Consider the following 18,082-nt stretch of genomic DNA (forward strand, 5'->3'; position numbering starts at 1 on the left):
ACTTATCTATCTGTACAGGGGCTGGTGACAGGTACTGCTCCCACCATCTGGGGATTATGAGGTTGGTAAGACCAACACTGCAAAGTGCTTTAGTCACTGAAAGAAAATTTCCCTCTGTCCCCAGGACGCTGCCCTGATCATAAACAGGATGTAAATGAATCTCAATGAATCCTGGGATTCAAACAATTTTAATGTAGCTAATCTAACATCATCTCTTTGACCAAAGCGATGCTTGATGGGGGCAGCGCTGACCTGTTTCTGGTGGACAGTCATTACCAGAAGGGGCAACCTTGAAGGTCTCCCTGACTTCCAGCCCCAGAAGGAGCGGGTGGGATTCAGGCCTCCGCTCCAGCCTGGCCCCTCCCTCTGCTGGGCAGCCCCATCTTGGATTTGAGCCAGGGCTCACAGGGCATGCTCAGTGGAGTCTGAAGAGCCCTATATCCCTAATAGCCTTACTGAGAGCGAACCCTGCCTCGGGGGAGGATGGCCAGCTTTATCCCAAATACTCCCTTTATTGGACTCTGAAGTGCCACCACCTCTGTGAGAATTAAGAGCTCTGCTAAAATGCACAGAGGAGTCTCAGGATGGGAAGCTAGGCCTTCACAAGCAAAAGCTTCGCTATGAGACTCAGCCCTGAGGGACCTGGAGAAGAGATGCGCTAGCTGCGATATCTAGTGGGAGGGGCTGTGGGAGGAGCTGGGGCAAGCACTCTGAGGTGAGCTGTGGCCCTGCAGGGCTGAGCAGAGCTGGGGGGCTGGGGAGGGGGGCGCTCTCCATGGGCGTAGCCCCAAGCAGACAAGGAAAGCTGACTTCTTACAAAACATATGCCTAGGGCAGATTCTGAGAGAATTCTCTTCCTTCTCAACACTCCCGGCTCCTCTGGCTGCTGTGTGCGGGGACGGAATGGGTGAGAAAGAAATGCTCGTTCCCCTGCACTGGGCCAATGTTGCAGAACTTTGTGGACAAGAATCTGGCTATTCCACTACGTGGGACCTGCTTCAGATCTGCAAGGTCTTGAGTAAATCGCATGGCCTCTCTGAGTCTCACCTACGTCGGTCTTATGACGGGTATACTCACCTTTGTCTTACCTGCCTGCTGTGGGATGCTATGAAAAAGACAACTTTGTTTGCGTTGTCAATATTTGTATTTTTTTCTCTCCTACCCAAGGAAGCCTTTTCCCTGTTGGTGCCTGACAGATTCATCGAGTTTTTCGGCAGGCTTCCAATTAAAGCCCAACCTTTGAGATGATAAGTTTAAAGGAAACTAAGTGTGTGTGTGGTGTGTGTATCAGGAATAGAGTTCCCTTTCCTGGAACTACCTGTTGGACTCAAGGGAGGACAGGTATGTTCCAAAGCTCCTCTTTAAGCATCCTCTGGCTTAAAACCTTCCCCTGGGAGGGAACACTCTAACTCATGTTCCACTGTAGAGAGGAGCCATGGACAAGTAGGATGGGAGTTCAGAGGGGAGGACCGGATGAGGAAAGCATTTGTGGAAAGATTTGAAGCTGAACAAGAAAATAGAGTAAACTCCAAAAACTGCAACTTATTTAAAGCTATCGGTGGATTTTACTAGATCATTTGAAGTGGGGGAAAAACACAGGAATACAGAAAGGAACTAGAAACAGATAAAGATGGCCTGCAATGGTCCCCACGCCCGGGTATTCACACTCGTATGTAGTCCTTCCCCACACTGTACCAGGATTAGTCCGTGTGACCAATAGAATGTGGCAGAGGGATGGTATGTCAGTTTTGAGATTGGGTTACAAAAGATGTGGCAGCTCCCACCCCTCTCTTTCTCCCTTTCTCCTTCTCGCCCCCTTTGATCTCTCATTCAGTTGTGAGCACCCAGCAGAGAGGCCCCCATTGTAAGAAAATGAAACCTCTGGCCAACAGTCCGTGAGGAATCAAGGCCAACAACCATATCAGTGACCTGGGAAGGGGATCTTCTGGTCCCATCTGAGTCTAGTCTTCAGATAATTGCAATTCCTGCCAACAGTTTGACTGAAATCTCATGACAGAACCCGAATCAGAACCACCTACTTCAACTACCCCTGGATTCCTGACCCTCAGAGAAACTGTGAGATAATAAGTGCTTATTGTTTTCAGCTGCTAAATTTGGGGGTAATTTGTTACACAGCAAGAGATAACGAATACAGATTTTAGTACGCGGAAGCCAGGGGCCGCCATAACAAAAATCTAACATGTGAAAGTGGCTTCGGGACTGGGCAGTGGGTAGGAACCAGGAGGATTCTGAGGTAAGTGTTGGTGAACACCTGAAATGCTCTGAAGAAACTGTCAGCAGAAGTATGGACTTTGAGGAGACTGCTGGTGAGGGCTCTAAGGGAAGTGAGAAATATGTTACTGGGAACTGGAGGAAGGGAAAGCCTCGTTATGTAGCAGCAGAGTGTTTAGCAACGCTATTTCCTGCGTTTATGTGAAAAGGAGAAAATGTATCTAGTGACCTGAATGATGGAAGCTAAGAGATTTCTGGCCAGAGGGCTGAAGGTGATGCCTGGTTTCTTCTTGCTAGGTATGGCAAAATGAGAGAGGAGGGCCAAGAGGTAAAGGAATGACTGTTACCAAAAGAAAGAGTCAGGACTTGCTAGTTTTGAAGATTCCCAGACTTTCCAGGTGGAAAACGGTGCTAACATTAGAAAATGACTTCTGGGCAAAGATCGGAACCCAGGCGCTCTCCGGAAAGCACAGTGCGAAGATGAGGCTGAGGGTGTGACTGTGAGATCCTTTGTTGAGATCGGAAGCTGGTGCCTCAGAGGACTGTTTAGTAGGACAAAAAGCTCTAAAACTTTAAATGTGTGACTCTCAGATCTTCTCAAACAAAACAGCTTCTAAGAAGCTCGAGGGCATTGTTCCTCAGCAAAACTCAACGTGGAGAAGGGATGATCTTAAAGAGATTCGTGGGTAGGCTTTTATTTTAGTAAAGTAGATCCCAGTAGGATGCAGAGAAGACCTATGAAATTTTTCAAAGAATTATATCAGTATAAACATTGACCACTTGGGCTGGAAGGGGCAGAGACTGTATAAAATGAAAAGAGGCTGTTAGACTGAAATTCTACTGGCAGGGAGTTAGCTGAGAAAGCGATTCAGCTGCACACACACGCTACCTTTCATAGAAAAGGAAGATGACTCAAGTGGAACCAAGAGCCCAGAGCACTCACTGGGCCAATGACTTGACTGCAATCTCGTGAGAGACCCTGAGGGTAGAAAGCAGAGCCAAGAGCCATGTTGAACTGCTATGGACCAATGACTTCTTTGTGCTTCTTACTTCCCCCTTCTGGAATAGTGGTATCTATGGCAGCTACCCTATGCCTGTCCCACAACTGTATGCTGGGTATGGGGGGGCAGAGATCAAGAAAGAGCTATACTTGAGGAGCTGTACTTAAGGAACTGCACGCAGGGAGTCTCATCCATATGTGAACAGGATCAGAATGACAAGGTCCCGGCCTCCTGGGATTCACACCCTTGTGCGGTCCCCTCCCACACTGTACCAGAAGCAGTCTGTGTGATCAACAGAATGTCACTTCCCAGATTAGGTTATAAAGAATACTGTACCTTCTATTGTGGTCCCCGACTGTCTGCCTCTCTGTGTGTCTCTCTTTTGGATCATACTCTGGGAAAATCTAGATGCTCTGTCATGAGCATCCTTGAAGAAGTCCACTTTGTGACCAAAAACTAGTGAGGAGTTGAGACCTGCCAACAATCTTGAGGGTGAGCCTGGAAGCAGATTCTCCAACCCCAGCTGAGCCTTCAGATGACTACAGACCCAGCTGACAGCTTGAGCCCAATCTTATGAGAGACCCTGAGTGAGATTACCTTGTTAAGCTGCTCCTTGATTCCTGACCCTCAGAAACTGTGAGATAATAAATGTTTGTTGTTTTAAGCTCTAAGTTTTGGAGTAATCTGTTATGCAGCAATAGAGAACCAATACAAATACCTAGGCGAAGCTCCATTTCCAGCAAACGATCATGCTAAAGCAGTGATACACACTCACACACACTCACACACACACACACAACTATAAATACAGACGTGTGTATACTGCAAACACAAATACAGGCAAGAAGTCCTCGCATTTGTACGGCCCTTGGCATTTTACCTGCTTTCAGAGTGTCATCTCATTTGAACTGCAAAAGTCTTGGAAGGTAGATGTCCCCTTTTAGAGAGACATGCCTCAGAGAAGTGCAGTCATGCCATGGAGGCTCCACATCTAGCAACAAACCAAGTCTACACAGGTCATTATGCTCAAGGGGCCATCTACGCATTTAGCTGGCACGAGGGCCCTGCAGTGGCTCATGTTATGTGACTTCCAGAAAATGAAGGTAGAGTGAAAAGGATGTTTGCCTAAAGTGCTATGGTTTTATACGCTGAGGAGCTAAAAATTCTGCCTTCAAAAAGTACAACCCCATCCACCCTCCCTCTCTAACCCCCCACACATAGTGGCTTCTCCTGTGTTGGAAACTCACCTCACTGAATTATTCTCTTAACTCAGGGTAATCACCAAAGACCCCAGTGAAAGTGCAAAGTGACCCATTAAGTCTAGATTGATCAGTGAAACCCCAGTTCATAAGATGGGACGCAAAAGCAATAAATCTGTGTGCACAAGGAGCTGACTGAAGGCAGTGGGAGGTAAGGCGGACAGGGAGGCAGAGATGGTTTTCCCCAACTGTGTGCAGAGTAAGCGCCACAGTAAAAATATACCAGAACTTTAGCTAGGAAAGGGCGCCTAAGACTCCCTTGATGTCCTGAAGGCCTTGGGAGGGAGCTGGCCTTCACGGGCCCTGCTAGAGAGGCCCTAAGGATCACCTTCCCTACCCTACCCCTGACCAAGCATTGCCAACTTTTTGTGACATGGGGGCAAAGTCAGAATCCTGCCCTCTGCCTGTCCCACCCCGTTCCCGCCCAGCCTCTCTGAGCCATGGCTACAGCTCACGGTTCAAAGGCACGGGGTCTCCTGCTCCGGGTGGCCAGGCCATGCCATCTGCTCCCTGGTGCACCCATCCAGTTTGGAACATGTGTTTGCTGTGGCCACTCGGCCACCAGACCAAACATGCACACAGCTCCATATAGTATTTTTTCCTTCCTTAAACACATTTCTCATCTTTGTTTTGAGTGCACATTTGTCTTTCCTGAGTTTAGTGTTAGTCCCAACAAACACAAACTCTGAAATTGGATTCTGTGTCCACAGACTCTTCTCCTTGAAGACAACTCAAGGGCAGTCTTATCCCTGAGGGAGGGCTGTACTGTGGATAATGCTGGCTCAGTTGGCTGCTTTTGTTCTGGGCTCATCTGTTCACCTGGAGAGGCGACTCAGGGTACGGGGCTCACCCTCCCACGCACGAGTGTCCTGCGTACACTGGGCCTCCCGCCCATCCCCAAATCCCGCAGCTGCGACATCTGTTCCAGGTGAGTCAGGGATCTCGAGCGTAGCGGGGAGAACTCTCTCAGTCTGTGCCAGGCCTGACCCATCCCAGCAACTGTAGGGAAGGGCAGGGACGAGGATCCAGGGAGGATTAAAAAGAGCTTGGAGAGTGAAGGGTGGGGCAGGCGGAACCTGTAAAAGGAGAGGGAGCTGCAAGGGGGAGAGTCGGGCGAGGAAGGTCCTAGGCGGAGGGGCCAGCCGCGTGCGGGCGAGAACCAGCTTGGCCTGTTTAAGGAGCCAAGAAGACTGGGGTCTGGAAGCGCAGCGAGCGAGGACAGAGCAGGAGGAGGGAGGTGGGGAGAGGGCGGGTTGGGCGGCCCTGTCTTGGGGGATATGGCTGGTGCTGGTAGGGGGCTCTGAAGGTCTATTCGGAAGGTTATATGCTGTCTAATAATCCCTCGAAAAACCTGTGGAACATTAATGTGCGGGTGACTGCAAGTTTTAAGCTCCCATGAATTGCTGGGAAGTTTGCGTGTCCACCTATGTGGGACCGTCTACCACTGGTGCTCGCTCGGGCTGTCTGTCTTTCCATCCGTCTGTCCAGGGCTACTTAGTAAGAACCGGCAGCTCCATCCATTCTGCATGTTGAAGGGCACTGAGGTGCCTGCAGGTGGCTGGAGAGCTGGACACAATGATACAAAGTGCCACTTGAGAGATGACCACTGGGCATGCAGGGGACACCACCCTGGGTGCCCAGCAAAGGCATCACCTCCGGGGACCCAAGGGCCTGTCTTCTTGAGTAATTTTAATCCTGTTTGCTGATGCCTTGCTTTATTGAGCCTCTGCATCACTTCTGGAAACCAGGGCCTCCCAAAATACTACCAAACCATAATAGAGGCCACCCTGGCTTCCCTAAAACACACGCATTGGAATAAATGGCTAAACTTAAATTACTGGGAAGACTCAGAATAACTCTCGGAGCTCAGGGTAAATGCTGACTCAGGCAGGAAGGCTCCTTGGTATTTTTAAAACCTGTGCTTCTGTCCCTGCTGGGGAGCCTTGGGGAGTGGAGGGTACCCTGGTGCTCTGGGCTTGTCCTCTCGGGACTGTGGGGAGCTGGCAGCTGGAGGAAGCGTCCCTTGCCAGACTGCCTTTCCCTGAGAGCTGCCCACCGTTCTGGAACTCACACCACCCCTTCCTCTCACTGGGCAGGGACCCCAAAACCTGGGAAATTTCTGGGCTGTTGCAGGGACTTCCTAAGTATGCCCACACATGAATCGGCTGGACCTAGAAAAGGATCTTCAGGCATGATCAACCTGGTACAGGGTGAAGAAGGCAGAGGGAAGGTGACCCTGGCTGGCGGGTCTTGTCTAAAATCTCACCACTCATTCATTACTTCGAATCACGTACTAACCCTCCTCTCAGTCCATCTGAAAACGAAGCCCCTATGCCACCTTCACCACCCCTGGCACATGACTTACAAGACAGTTAAGAGCCCCTGAGGAGAGAGCCAAGCGTGCTGAGGAGGGGACAGGGGGAAGTTTTCCAGCAGAGAAATGGTTGAGGACACGGGCTCTGAAGCCAGACTCAGGCTCAGCTATTTCTCGGCTCTGCAACTTTGTGCAAGTTACTCCAGTTCTGAAGTGCAAGTTACTTTTCTCATCTTTGAAATGAAAATGAGCACAGTATCTCCTTCCTAGGGGTGTTGGGACGATTATCTGAGCTGATATTTGTAAAGGGCTCAGTGTGTCCTGAACACGGAAGTGCTAATTAAATCGCTGTCTTCTCAGTGGGACGGAGGGTGGGCTGGGCTTGCCCATAGGTCCAGCAAGAAGGCTTTAGAACCAACGGGATGCACAGCCCACCCTATGAGTAAGATGGCCCCAGGCAGCGTCCCGTATCAGGCAGCCAGAATGTTGGGAGTATGGGCTCAACCAGGTACGGTTAGGTGCCAAGGGTGTAGACCTGGACCAGCTTTGGTCCTGAAAGGTGTGTACAGAAGAAGCAGACATGGCCAGCTTTCTGGAACTTTCTGGAGAGGGCCCATGGGCTGGACTGAAGATACAAGGGGGCACTGGTTATTTGCACTGAGAGCCCCAACTGGTCTCTGGAGTGTCTCTCAGTCTGCCTTTCCCAACCCAGCTAAGAAATGGAATATTCCTGGGAAGTGTTCTTTTTCATCTTTAGCCCTGCATTCCCCCTGATATATGTGAGAGCTGGCATCAGGAACCCCAGGTTACATCTGAGAAAACCGTGCCCCCCCCCAAAAAAAATAAGGGAATTGCCCTGGGCCATACCGCAAGGATAACAACCTAGATCCATAACGGCTGGTCCAGCATTCTTTCCTGCCCTGCACACTGCCCAGGAGGGAACGTCAGGAAGGAAAAGGGACTCGCGTTTGTACTGAGAGCTGGGCATGGGGCTGGCACTTCTCATGCACCTGCCATCACATGTCATCTACTGGTGTCCCTGCAGCTTGCACATCCATGTCCTTGGGGATAGTAAGAATAATGGTGAGGGTCCTTATTTTCTCAAGAGCCACTGGCTGGTGAGGGATGAGCTGGTCCTGAAGCCCAATGAGCCCGGCGCAGGCCTTGGGCTACCCACCAGACACACTGCCCCCAGGGAAGGCTATGTGACTTGGTGCAGAGGCCCAGTTACTCGGGGCCCTCAGAGTTGCTTGTTTCTGTTTGCTCCAGCAAGGGAGCAAGGGCTGCGGGTTAACATTTGTAATCCAACCCCCAAATGCCCATCATTTCAGAAAAAGAGAGACTAAGCCCTTGGAAGGAGTAATTAAACCAACTTGGGTAGCTGGTTCCTCGTGTCCATGCTGCCTCCTTTCTGCAGCACAGACCCAGTGGAAGAGGCATTTATGCTCTACGGCCAGTTTCCTAATCAGCACCCCTCCTGCCCTCCTGGCTGCTAGGCATGTGCCCCTGCCTCCTCCTCAGTCAGCTTCCTTACTGCCAGTTCCCCTTGCCTTGCCACCTAGGGTTTGTGGGGTCTGAATGAATCCTAATAGCTGGAAAAAGAGGAAGAAAGTCGATAAGGAGGATCAATGCTCTGCTTCCTGGCAGTGGGCACGAGACTGGGAGATGCTCACTGCAGGGTGGGCAGGCCTGGCACCTGCAGTTCTGCCAAAATGCACTAAATGACCCCCACGCAAATGTGGGTCCTGGGCGAGGGACATGCTGCTCTTCCCTGGGAGAGGAACCCAGGACTGTGTTTTTTCTCCCACAAAGTGCAAGGCTGAGAGCAAGTCCTCAGCACGAAGCGTGTGCCAGGAAAGAGGGGCAGGAGAAGGGGTTTGGGGATGGCACGTCACTCACAGGTGAGTTGCAAGCCAGCCTCGGCAGGGCCCTCTCGGCACCTGTTCTGCCCAGGAGCAGCGGGCGAGGTGGGCATTGTCCGAAGGATGATCCAGCCATCATGATTTGCACTAAGGCTGGGGTCTTCTCGAGGTGTAGTAGGGCCTGCATGTCAATCAAGCACGGACCTGGACATCTGGCTTCAAGAAACGAGCTGTTCTTTCCGAGAGAGCCCGCTCAGGGTGGGTGTGGGGAAGGAGGAGAAGAAGCCTAAAAATAATTCCTATCTGACTCATTTTGCTTAGAATCTGACAGGGCTGCCTGCCAGGTGGGGGTTTGCCTGTCCCATTTTCTTATCTATCTTTAGCAGGGACTTAATGAGGGCAATTTCCTTGCTGGGATATAAAGGCAAACCACAGGCAATGGGAGCGTGGATCTGTCTCATTGTCCCTTGGGCTCCTGATGACAGGATGACAATGATGGTCACCACAGGGCTGAGCAGTCTAGAAGGCTTCAGGGACAGTGCCATCCCAGGATGGGGTAAATGAAGCAGTGGTGCCCTTGGTGGAACCCAAGCCAGGTGACAACCGGTAGAAGCAATGTCCCCTGTTCCCTTTCCCTTCCCCCCAGCTCTGCTACCACCACACAAACAAGTTAAATTTCTCAGGCCCGAAATCCCATCACTCACAACATATTCCTTTACCTCCAGCATCTCTCTCCCTGTTTGAAAGAGCAAGCACAGTCAATGCTGGTTATTCGTGGTAGGTATCTTCTACAAAGTCCCACAAACACTGAATTAGTGACTACTGAACCATGGCTCCCAGGAGAAATACAGGGTTAGGATCCTGTGAGCCTCTGTTCACCACATTTTCTCTAACCGATCAATACGATCTTGTTTTACGTGTATTTCTTTTCAAGACACCTTATTTAATATATATTGCTGATTCATTCACAATGAACTCACAGCCAACAGCACTGTAATTCATGCCCGAATGAAGCTCATCTACACACGTATCTTCCCCGTAAGGCACATTGCAGCTTTCTTGCACTTAGGGACACTAGACAGCACTTTGGCACTACGCTTCTGGGCCATTTTAAACAGCAAATTCATCAACAAAAAGCACACAAATGCCAAACACATGACATCAAATAGATCGCTAAAAGGACACAGTATGAGAGCTGAAACGAGACGACAGAGCATCTCCTTGTTCAGCCAGGAACGTGTGCGTCCGGCGACTCAAATCTGTCACCATTCTGTGCGTGTCCACGAATGACCGCGAAAGCACTGTGAGTATTGATGTGGGATTACAAATACATTTTAGCAAGTAGGTGAAATCGCGAATATGAAATCCATGAATAAGGAGGACTGATTGTACTTCCAGAAGGGCTACCTGAACAACTCAGGTGCATGGCTGACCAACGGAGCTGGGGCTCTGAATTAGGTTAATTCCTGCTCAGTTCCTGGTGGGAAGATCTGGGCCTCAGTCATCTTCATAAGATGCCTTCATCGCTCCTGACTGAAGGAGTGATCTGAGGTGCTTAAGGAAACAGGAAGCAATTGTGACTTAGAGGAAGGGTTTAAGGAGGCACTGGACACCCCCAGGGTCCTTGCCCACAAGCCCAGAAGTAAGAGGAGGGGTAAGGTGGCTTCTGGGATGGAATAAGGGGTCTTCTGTAACCAGTAATGACCACTGAAGCATGAGGCAGTGTTGTCAGGTGTGTCAAGGAGTGGTCTTAATGAGAATTAATGACAATTCCAAAATTATATTTTCGTATTTAAAGTCAGAAGAGGGAGAAAAGTGTGTAGCTGCCGATGGAGTGGACGATGTAAAATTAAGGGCTGGCTGAAAGAAAGGTTTGCCTTCTGGACCAGGAAAGGCAGACCCAGCTAGAGCAATCGTGTGATGCGGAGGGCCTAGGAGGAGATTGTGGGAGAGAGAGAGAGGGGTGCTTTGAGATCTCATCTTCTTGTCTGAGGGATGGAGCAATGATGCTCAGAGAAAGAGCACGCTTCATGGAGGTCACAAATGGGCCCTGACCACGTCTGAGGAATCTTGGAGAACAAAGTGCCAGAGAATGTAGTTATGTGTATACGGTTTCAGTTTTCAAAAATCAGAAAAATATAGATATCGTCTCTACCAAAGAGATTCCCAAACAGATGATTTGGGGGGAAAAAATGTAACCACTAATAGCTAGCACAGATTTACACAGACCAAGTCATAGCCAGAGCAAATCTACGCCCTGTTTTGAAAGGGTTACTAGCCTGATACATTTGGGGAATCCTGCAAATATCAAGATTCAAAGAGTGTTTCCAAGGGCTTGCTGTATAACTCATCCTGGGACCAATCATATTTATTAAAATTTTTTTAAAAAATTGAGATATATAGATAGTTCACATACCACAAAATCTACCCTTTTCATTACATAATTCAGGATTTTTTAAAAAGTATATTCACAAAGTGGCATACCCATCACCGCTAATTCCAGATGTCCTCCTGTTTGTTTTTATCAGTGACCTAGATGATGTCACAGAAAGCTTGCACATCAAATCTGATGGTCGACACTAATTTTGTCCCTAGAGAAAGAGTCTGGCACCCAAGGACAGTTTAGGCACATGTTAGCAGAGGAAGGGAAGGAGGATGAGATTCTTAATTGATTTTACAATTAGAGGACACCAAGCTGCAGTCATGGTCAATTGTTGGACAGAGGTAGCAAGAGCTGCTGGAGGATCTTCTTGCCCCGCAGCATCTAGTATGTGGCCCCACGGCACCACCTGGAGACCCTGGGAGGGGGTGGCACTTCTCTGGTGTCCTCCGAGCACCCTGCCCCTAGGGAAACTGCTCTGGGCTAAGACAGCTCCCAGCTCGACCAAGGTCATGCTCCATCCCCATCCGATGACCATCCAACATGGGCATATAAAGAACTGCCCCTTCACTCTAAAGAGTCACTCCAACTTTAGAACTGCCTATAGGGTCAGAACTTCCCAGACTGCACTGCAGCTCAACTTGTCCTTCTGCCCAGTTCTGCTCCCTTCCTTCCCTTTTGACTGTACTGATCCCAAGGGCCCTCCTTAGAATGTGTCCTGCCCATTAATCTCCATCCCAGAGTCCACCTCCCAGGGAACACAGACTCCCACAGACATTCGCTCATTGTCTCAGTTTGCTCATCTCTTCAAACGGAGCAGGGGGTGGGGAGGGGTGGAGGAAGGGTGGGCAGGGCAGGAGTAGAGAAAACCCCGCCACCCCAGGTGAGATCTCACTCAAGGTCAGCACAGGCAGTGAGTCGGGGGCGTGGCCAGGACTCAACCCTATTCTGAGTTTGCTCCTCTGCCCTCCGTCCTGTGGACAGGGCTTGGGGTGAGAGACAAACCTCAGCAGCCCCTGCTTCCAGGCGGCAGGTCTCCAGTTTGGATGGGGACAGCACCCAGAGGCGCACTGCTCTTGAGGAATGCATGAAATACTCATTTAGTGCATTCACACCATGAAATGAATAATTTTATCTGAAATCAGCAAACATCTTTGACTAGTTTCCCAAAATAAATAAGTGGTTACCAGTTGTCCAAGATTTGAGAACAATTTTAAGGAGAAAACCTATGAATTGTTCACAAGTTTAACCTTTTTTTGCCACATGAGGAAAAGACATCCACAATTCAATTTTAATCACAGAGACGCTGGAAGCAGCCCAGGGAACGTGGGAGCAGAGTCTGCAGAAGCTGCTCGGAGGGGCCATCCTCTCCCGCCAGCCACGACAGTGGGGGCAGAGCTTTAAACGCTGATCCAGGAGGAGGAACGACTGATCCCGAGAGCCCTGGAGGGGATGCAAGGCAAAGCTCCCTGGGCCCACAAGCGAACCCAGAACTTGTCGGGATCACGGGATGACAGCTCACCCTCGCTGCAGATATCTTCACTCCACTCTCACCTTATAGAGTTCCCTGAGTGCCTCGAGCCCCGTCTGATCTGAAGAGTGTGCTGGTTTCTAGGTGCCTTACGAGGGTTAGCTCCTATAACAATGTTTCCAGGTGCCTTATGAGCGTTAGCTCCTATAAGCCTCCCAGTTAGTAGACCCACTTTACAGAAGAGGAAGCAGTTTTCAAGATGTGAAGCAATTTGCTCAGGTCACAGTGAGTGGGGGAACTGCAGTTCACATCCAGAGTCTGATGCCAGAGCATGTGTCTCACACTTCAAAAACTTGAAAAGAAAAGCAGCAAGGGCCACAGAAACACCATGAGGATGGAGCAGGCCATTCTCCCTCATGGGACGCTACAGCCACACTCCCACTATGCATCGACCAGCTCCCTGCTCTTGGTCTTTTCTGGGTCAAATGTCCATTTGAGGTTGTGAAGCCGAAATGGAGAGAGATTTGGAGTCAAGAGAGGCAAGTGCAGCTCTGCCACTTCTTAGCTCACATCCCTGGTCTTAGTTATCCCATCTGTTAAATGGGAAAACAGTCTCTGCTCTCCCCCACAACAGAGGAAGAGGCCAGAGGCACGATGCAGATGTTGGTGGCGCCCTTTGGCCACCAAACCTAACTCTGCTCGCCAATCTCTCTGCCACCTAGGGAATGCAAGCCTCTCGGTGTGGTTTACGCCTCCGATACTAGGAAAGTTAACCTCCTGTACAAAAGTGTTAGATATCAAGGTCAAATGCAAAGGTTTGGGGCTTAGCAAGGCCACTACTATCCATCATCAGCTGGGAAAGTTAAGATTGACATAGTGATATTCTACAGCCATTCCCCAAATGTCAAAATTACACGATTCACTGATAGGGACACAGGAAGCCTCTGGTGTTGGCTTCTTGCTTCTAGACAATGAGCTCTTTAAACTATTTGGCTGCTTGCTCTTCCCCTGAAAGTGTCCATGCTTGGGGACTCCATGACGCTGAGTGATGGATTGTACCGTAGCATTCCAGATTGTGAAATAAGACGGAACGCCCCGACTCGCACATGGCCACTCGCTTAACCCATGTCTGCTGCCCTGAATTGCAGTCTGACCTCTGACGGTCAGGACGTTTGTTCCTTGAGTCCCTCTTCGGTGCGGCTGAGCATGCACTCCTTCCATTTCGGCTGATTTCCTCTGGTTTAGGTCTCTGTAAATGTGGAGGCAGCTGCTCCTCAGCCTTCCGCATAAATCTTTCATGAGTTTACTGGAGTGAACATTCTTCCCCTGCAGCCTCCTCATCCCTGGCCCCGTCCATTAGCCTCTCCTCACAGGACATACTTTCCATCCCTTTAATCATCTTTATTGCCTGGCTTTGGACTCTGTCCCGGGTCCACATCCTTTGCAAGGTGTGCTGACCTAACCCGGGCATTCGTTAACACGAGAGCCGCCCAGCGGAAGGGCAGCTTCCCAGTGCCTGTATGGCGCGGTCCTCTTCCTACATTCCTGGGTCATGCTGCTGCTTTCCGGAGGCCTGACGCTGTCCAGAGGACTCCTGCTGAGTGAGGCAACCTGGCCCACAAGTGGAGCTGGGGACCTGAATGCTGAGCTCAGGGAAGCAGGTCAGAGGGTGACTTCTCATTCAGAAGCCTGGGGACTCCCCACACTTCCAGGCACGCACTCTGAGGACCATGGGGCAGAGGGAGGAGGGACACCAAGCCTCTGCACTCCCCAACACCTACCCAGTATCCCGTGAACCCCATTCCACCTTTAGGGGTGTTCTCTACTTCTTCCCTCCGCCAGGAACCAGAAACCAGGATTAACTTCTGTGAAGCTGTGTGGCAAAAAGGTAGCACGTACAGTGTGATACCCCAGGACAAGGCTTGCTCCACCTCTCTTGGCTCAGATTCCCCTTTTCATGCCACTGCATAAAAGTGCCCAGTGGTGGATTGCTAAGCCAGGACCGCTCTCCTCCCAGAGAGCTGTACATTTATTATTCTCTGTTTCAGACCAGCTAAAGCCACCAGCTGATGACGAGGTATTCCAGGTGCCTAGTCATCCACCCACCCCGAGCTGGGGATACCACCCAACAGTCCTTGTTCGGGGCCCAAGAGCGGAGGGAAAAATCAGAGACTCAGCTCAGCCACAGTCCCGACCTCACGGAGCTGCCCCTTCTAGGTTTCTGAGCAAGGATATCAACTGGGCTGCTTCTTAGCTCCCTGAGAATATCCTCTGTTCATTAAAAGTAAAATCACAGGCCATCATGTTTATCTAAAAAGAAATCCCTATAGAGGAAAACATCATTTTAACTCCTCAAGCAGAAGCCTCCTTCCCGCCCTTCTTCCTTCCTCCCACCCTTCTTTTATATTTCCATCCCGAAATCATTTACGCATGTTTAAGTAAAACATATCCTCTAACACCTCCTTTTGCACAAATGGCCACATACTGCAAACATGGTTCTGCACCTGAGGTTTTTCATTTAAAATAAACCTTGAAGATCTTTCCATGTCAGAAAGTTTTTAAGGAAACAAAGGCATACCCCTGCCAGGACCCCCAGCCTCAGCTGCTTATTCCTGCCAGGGCCATCTCACAGCAATTTTTCTGGCCCCTGGCTATCACCCAGGACTCTGAACTCCAGGGAGATCCTGGTTTCTGCCTTACGTTCAAGTGAGCTCCTCCAGGCATTTGAGAGCAGTGTCACCTGCCGAAGCATAGCTGCAGAATGCCAGGGACAACTCCCAGTGACTTGGATTGGAAGAAAGATAGATACCCTTGGAGCTCCAGAGCTCCTGGAGGCCATGTCTCAGAACATGGGTCGGCTAAGTCCCAGCCCTCTGTAAACTGCTATTGTTGCTGTGAGGTCAGTGGAAAGAGCAGTTCTTCTGAGCTGTAAAACCTGCCCGGGACTCCTCAAGGCATCCATGCCAGGGGTCAACCAAGAGAAGCTTACCCGCTGCTGCCCAACTGGTAACCAACCTCACTGTGCCAACCTCACCATAGGTAGTAACCAGTGATGGGGTAAAGCAACACACAGGCCAAGAGTGACAGAGCCACATATGGCTGATAGAAAAGAAAACCCAAAGCTCGTGATGGCGTCTCCTACCTTCGGTCATTTCTCCTCCTCCGGAACAACTTCTTTGTGTGCGCGATCTCCACTTCATGGGGCATCGGATGGTAACCCTGCGGTGTCGAGGGGAAGGGGACATCATTAGCAACTCCTGAAAGAGCCCAAAGGACTTCTGGGAGTGAACGAACGACGGTAACTACATCAATGACAGAAAGAAGTGGAGCGTGTGGAAAGAGCAGACTGCAAAATGAAAAACAGTAGAGTTAATAAATTTCCCACCAGGCAACGACGCTGGATCGAGAACAGTAGGGACATAAAGGGGACTTCAGACTTCATCATATCCAGTCACTCAAATTAAAGATGAGAATGCTCAGGTCCAGAGAGGTGAATGGGCCGTTCAAGGACTTGCAGAGTTTGCCACAGAGCTGGGACTACATCCTGGATTCACTGGCTGTATGACAAGTTACTTCTCTAACATCAATGTTCCCGACACAATGAGAATGCTAATACCTTCTCTGAGATGCAACCCCCTTGCAAACCCTAAGCCTCATGTGGTAGAAACGTGCTAGGATCCAGGTCTCCTCATCATCCTAGCCCAGGACCCCCTTGCAATTTTACTCAAGGCCCTCATTCCTTATATTCCTGGGGAGCGGTTAGGAGGAAAACATAATAGCTAAATGCCTTTTACAATTTTAAACTGGGGATAATCCTACGTATTTTTTATATTGTCATGATGACAATAATTTACAGATTTACTTTACAGTTGATGAGAGACCCTCTGCTTACAACGCAGGTCTGATCCCAGAAATGCCAGGCCCCAGGCAGACGATTTGCAGAAGCTGGGCCGATTGTCACCTCCCTTCTCCCAGAAGAAAAGTGTGTTCCAGGGGGACATGGGGAGAATGCTGCCATTCCATTACAGACAAGCCTTGGGGAGAGGTGGGGGGTACCTAGGCCTGGAGGTCTGGGAGGAGAAGGTGGTGTGGCTTGGGTCTGGGACAGCTAGGTAGGCCAACTCAGAGTCCACAGCCTGAGTGTGACCCCGTGGGGACCTTGGGCATGCACAGAGCGAGAGGGGCAGTTATAGGGCCCAGTGTGCTGGACAGTGTTCAATGAGAGTCTATTTGGCTCTACCCCACTTTACAGACAGGGAGACTGAGGCCCACAGGGTTCATACAGTGAATCAGAAGTTCTGTGGGGCTGGCAGCCCGGACCCTCTATGGTGAGGGCACATGCAGCCCCCCAGATCTGGGCTCCACAGCTGAGGATCCTCCTGGCCCTGGGGGCTCAGGACTCAGCTTCTGACCAAAGTGGGGGTGGGTGGGATGGACATTGGCAGCCCTGGCTGTGCCAAGACGGCCAGTCTCGGGGAGCTTCCCAGGGGAACATGGGGAGGGCAATAGGCTCAGGTCACAGGGACCCTGGTGTATGAATGCTTGGCTTAGATTGCTATTGAGTCCAGAAAAAGAATGACATATTTCAAAATATATTTTAATAATAGTTTCTCCCTCCTCCCCTCCCCCTTGCCTCCAACAATCCAGCCAAAAAGGCATGAATGAATTCCGGGCTCCAAGCAGCCACAATGGGCCTCTGTGGTCTTAGGATGTGCTTTGTTTAATGGTTTTCTCAAAGGATATTATTTGCTTTCCTTGATACAAAACACAAACAAGGAAAAACACCAAGTCTTCCCCTCTCATTTCCCCTCTCCCACCCAGACCCAGCTCCAGGCTGGCCTCATCCCTCCCTCCCTCATTCCTTCCCTCTGAGCCTCAGGTCACTGCAGTAACACACTGGGTGTGCCCGTAGAGACAATGGAAGGAAGGAGAGGCTCCCTCTCAAGCCGACGGCCTGGAGTGGGTCTCAGTTCCCAGGCGGCTGGGCAGAGGGAGCTGTCCAAACACTTGGCCCTCCGTGAATTCAAAAGGTGCCAGCTTCCCTTATGCAGCCTGAGTCCTAGGTTCTGATCTGTGTTCTGGCTTCCACCTCTCTCTGCCCACCTCCCATCCCCCCCTTTCCCCAACACACACACACAGCTGCAGGAGGAGGGAGCTGCCCTGTGGCCCAACCTCAGCATGGAGTCTGAGCTCTCCTGCCAGGACTCAGTGTGGCCCAGTGGGCACATCAGGCTGCTCAGGGCTTCTAATAAAGCCACTGTTGTGACCTCTGTTTCCATCCATTCGACCTTCCACATTAATATATATGCATGTATGTATATAAAATATAGTATTGAAAAAATGGCTCTGGAGCTAGATTGTGACATTCGATCTAGCTCTTCCTCGTGATGACTGTGTGACTTTGAGTAAATAACCTGACCTCTGTGTGCCTCAGTTTCCATATTTGTAAAATGGAGGAATAACAGCATCAACCTCCTGAGGTTCTTGCGAGGGTGAAAGGAGTTGATAAACATGTAAGAAACATAGAATATTGCCTGGTACATAGTAAATTTCAATAAGCATC

At 50.2% G+C, this 18,082-nt stretch overlaps 1 protein-coding gene across 7 annotated transcripts in view; it reads right to left on the bottom strand.

The window, feature by feature from the left end:
• The window catches only part of CTIF (cap binding complex dependent translation initiation factor), a 249,010-nt gene that overhangs the window by 105,085 nt on the left and 125,843 nt on the right, over nt 1-18,082 (bottom strand). For all 7 annotated transcript variants that reach the window (XM_006919916.3, XM_006919919.3, XM_015595789.2 and 4 more), the window contains one exon: nt 15,662-15,738. In XM_006919916.3, the coding sequence (XP_006919978.1) occupies nt 15,662-15,738 (77 nt within the window). The remainder of the gene's footprint in view (nt 1-15,661; nt 15,739-18,082) is intronic.

The sequence above is a fragment of the Pteropus alecto genome, unplaced genomic scaffold (genome assembly GCF_000325575.1).
Source record: "Pteropus alecto unplaced genomic scaffold, ASM32557v1 scaffold146, whole genome shotgun sequence".
Lineage (NCBI taxonomy): Eukaryota > Metazoa > Chordata > Mammalia > Chiroptera > Pteropodidae > Pteropus > Pteropus alecto.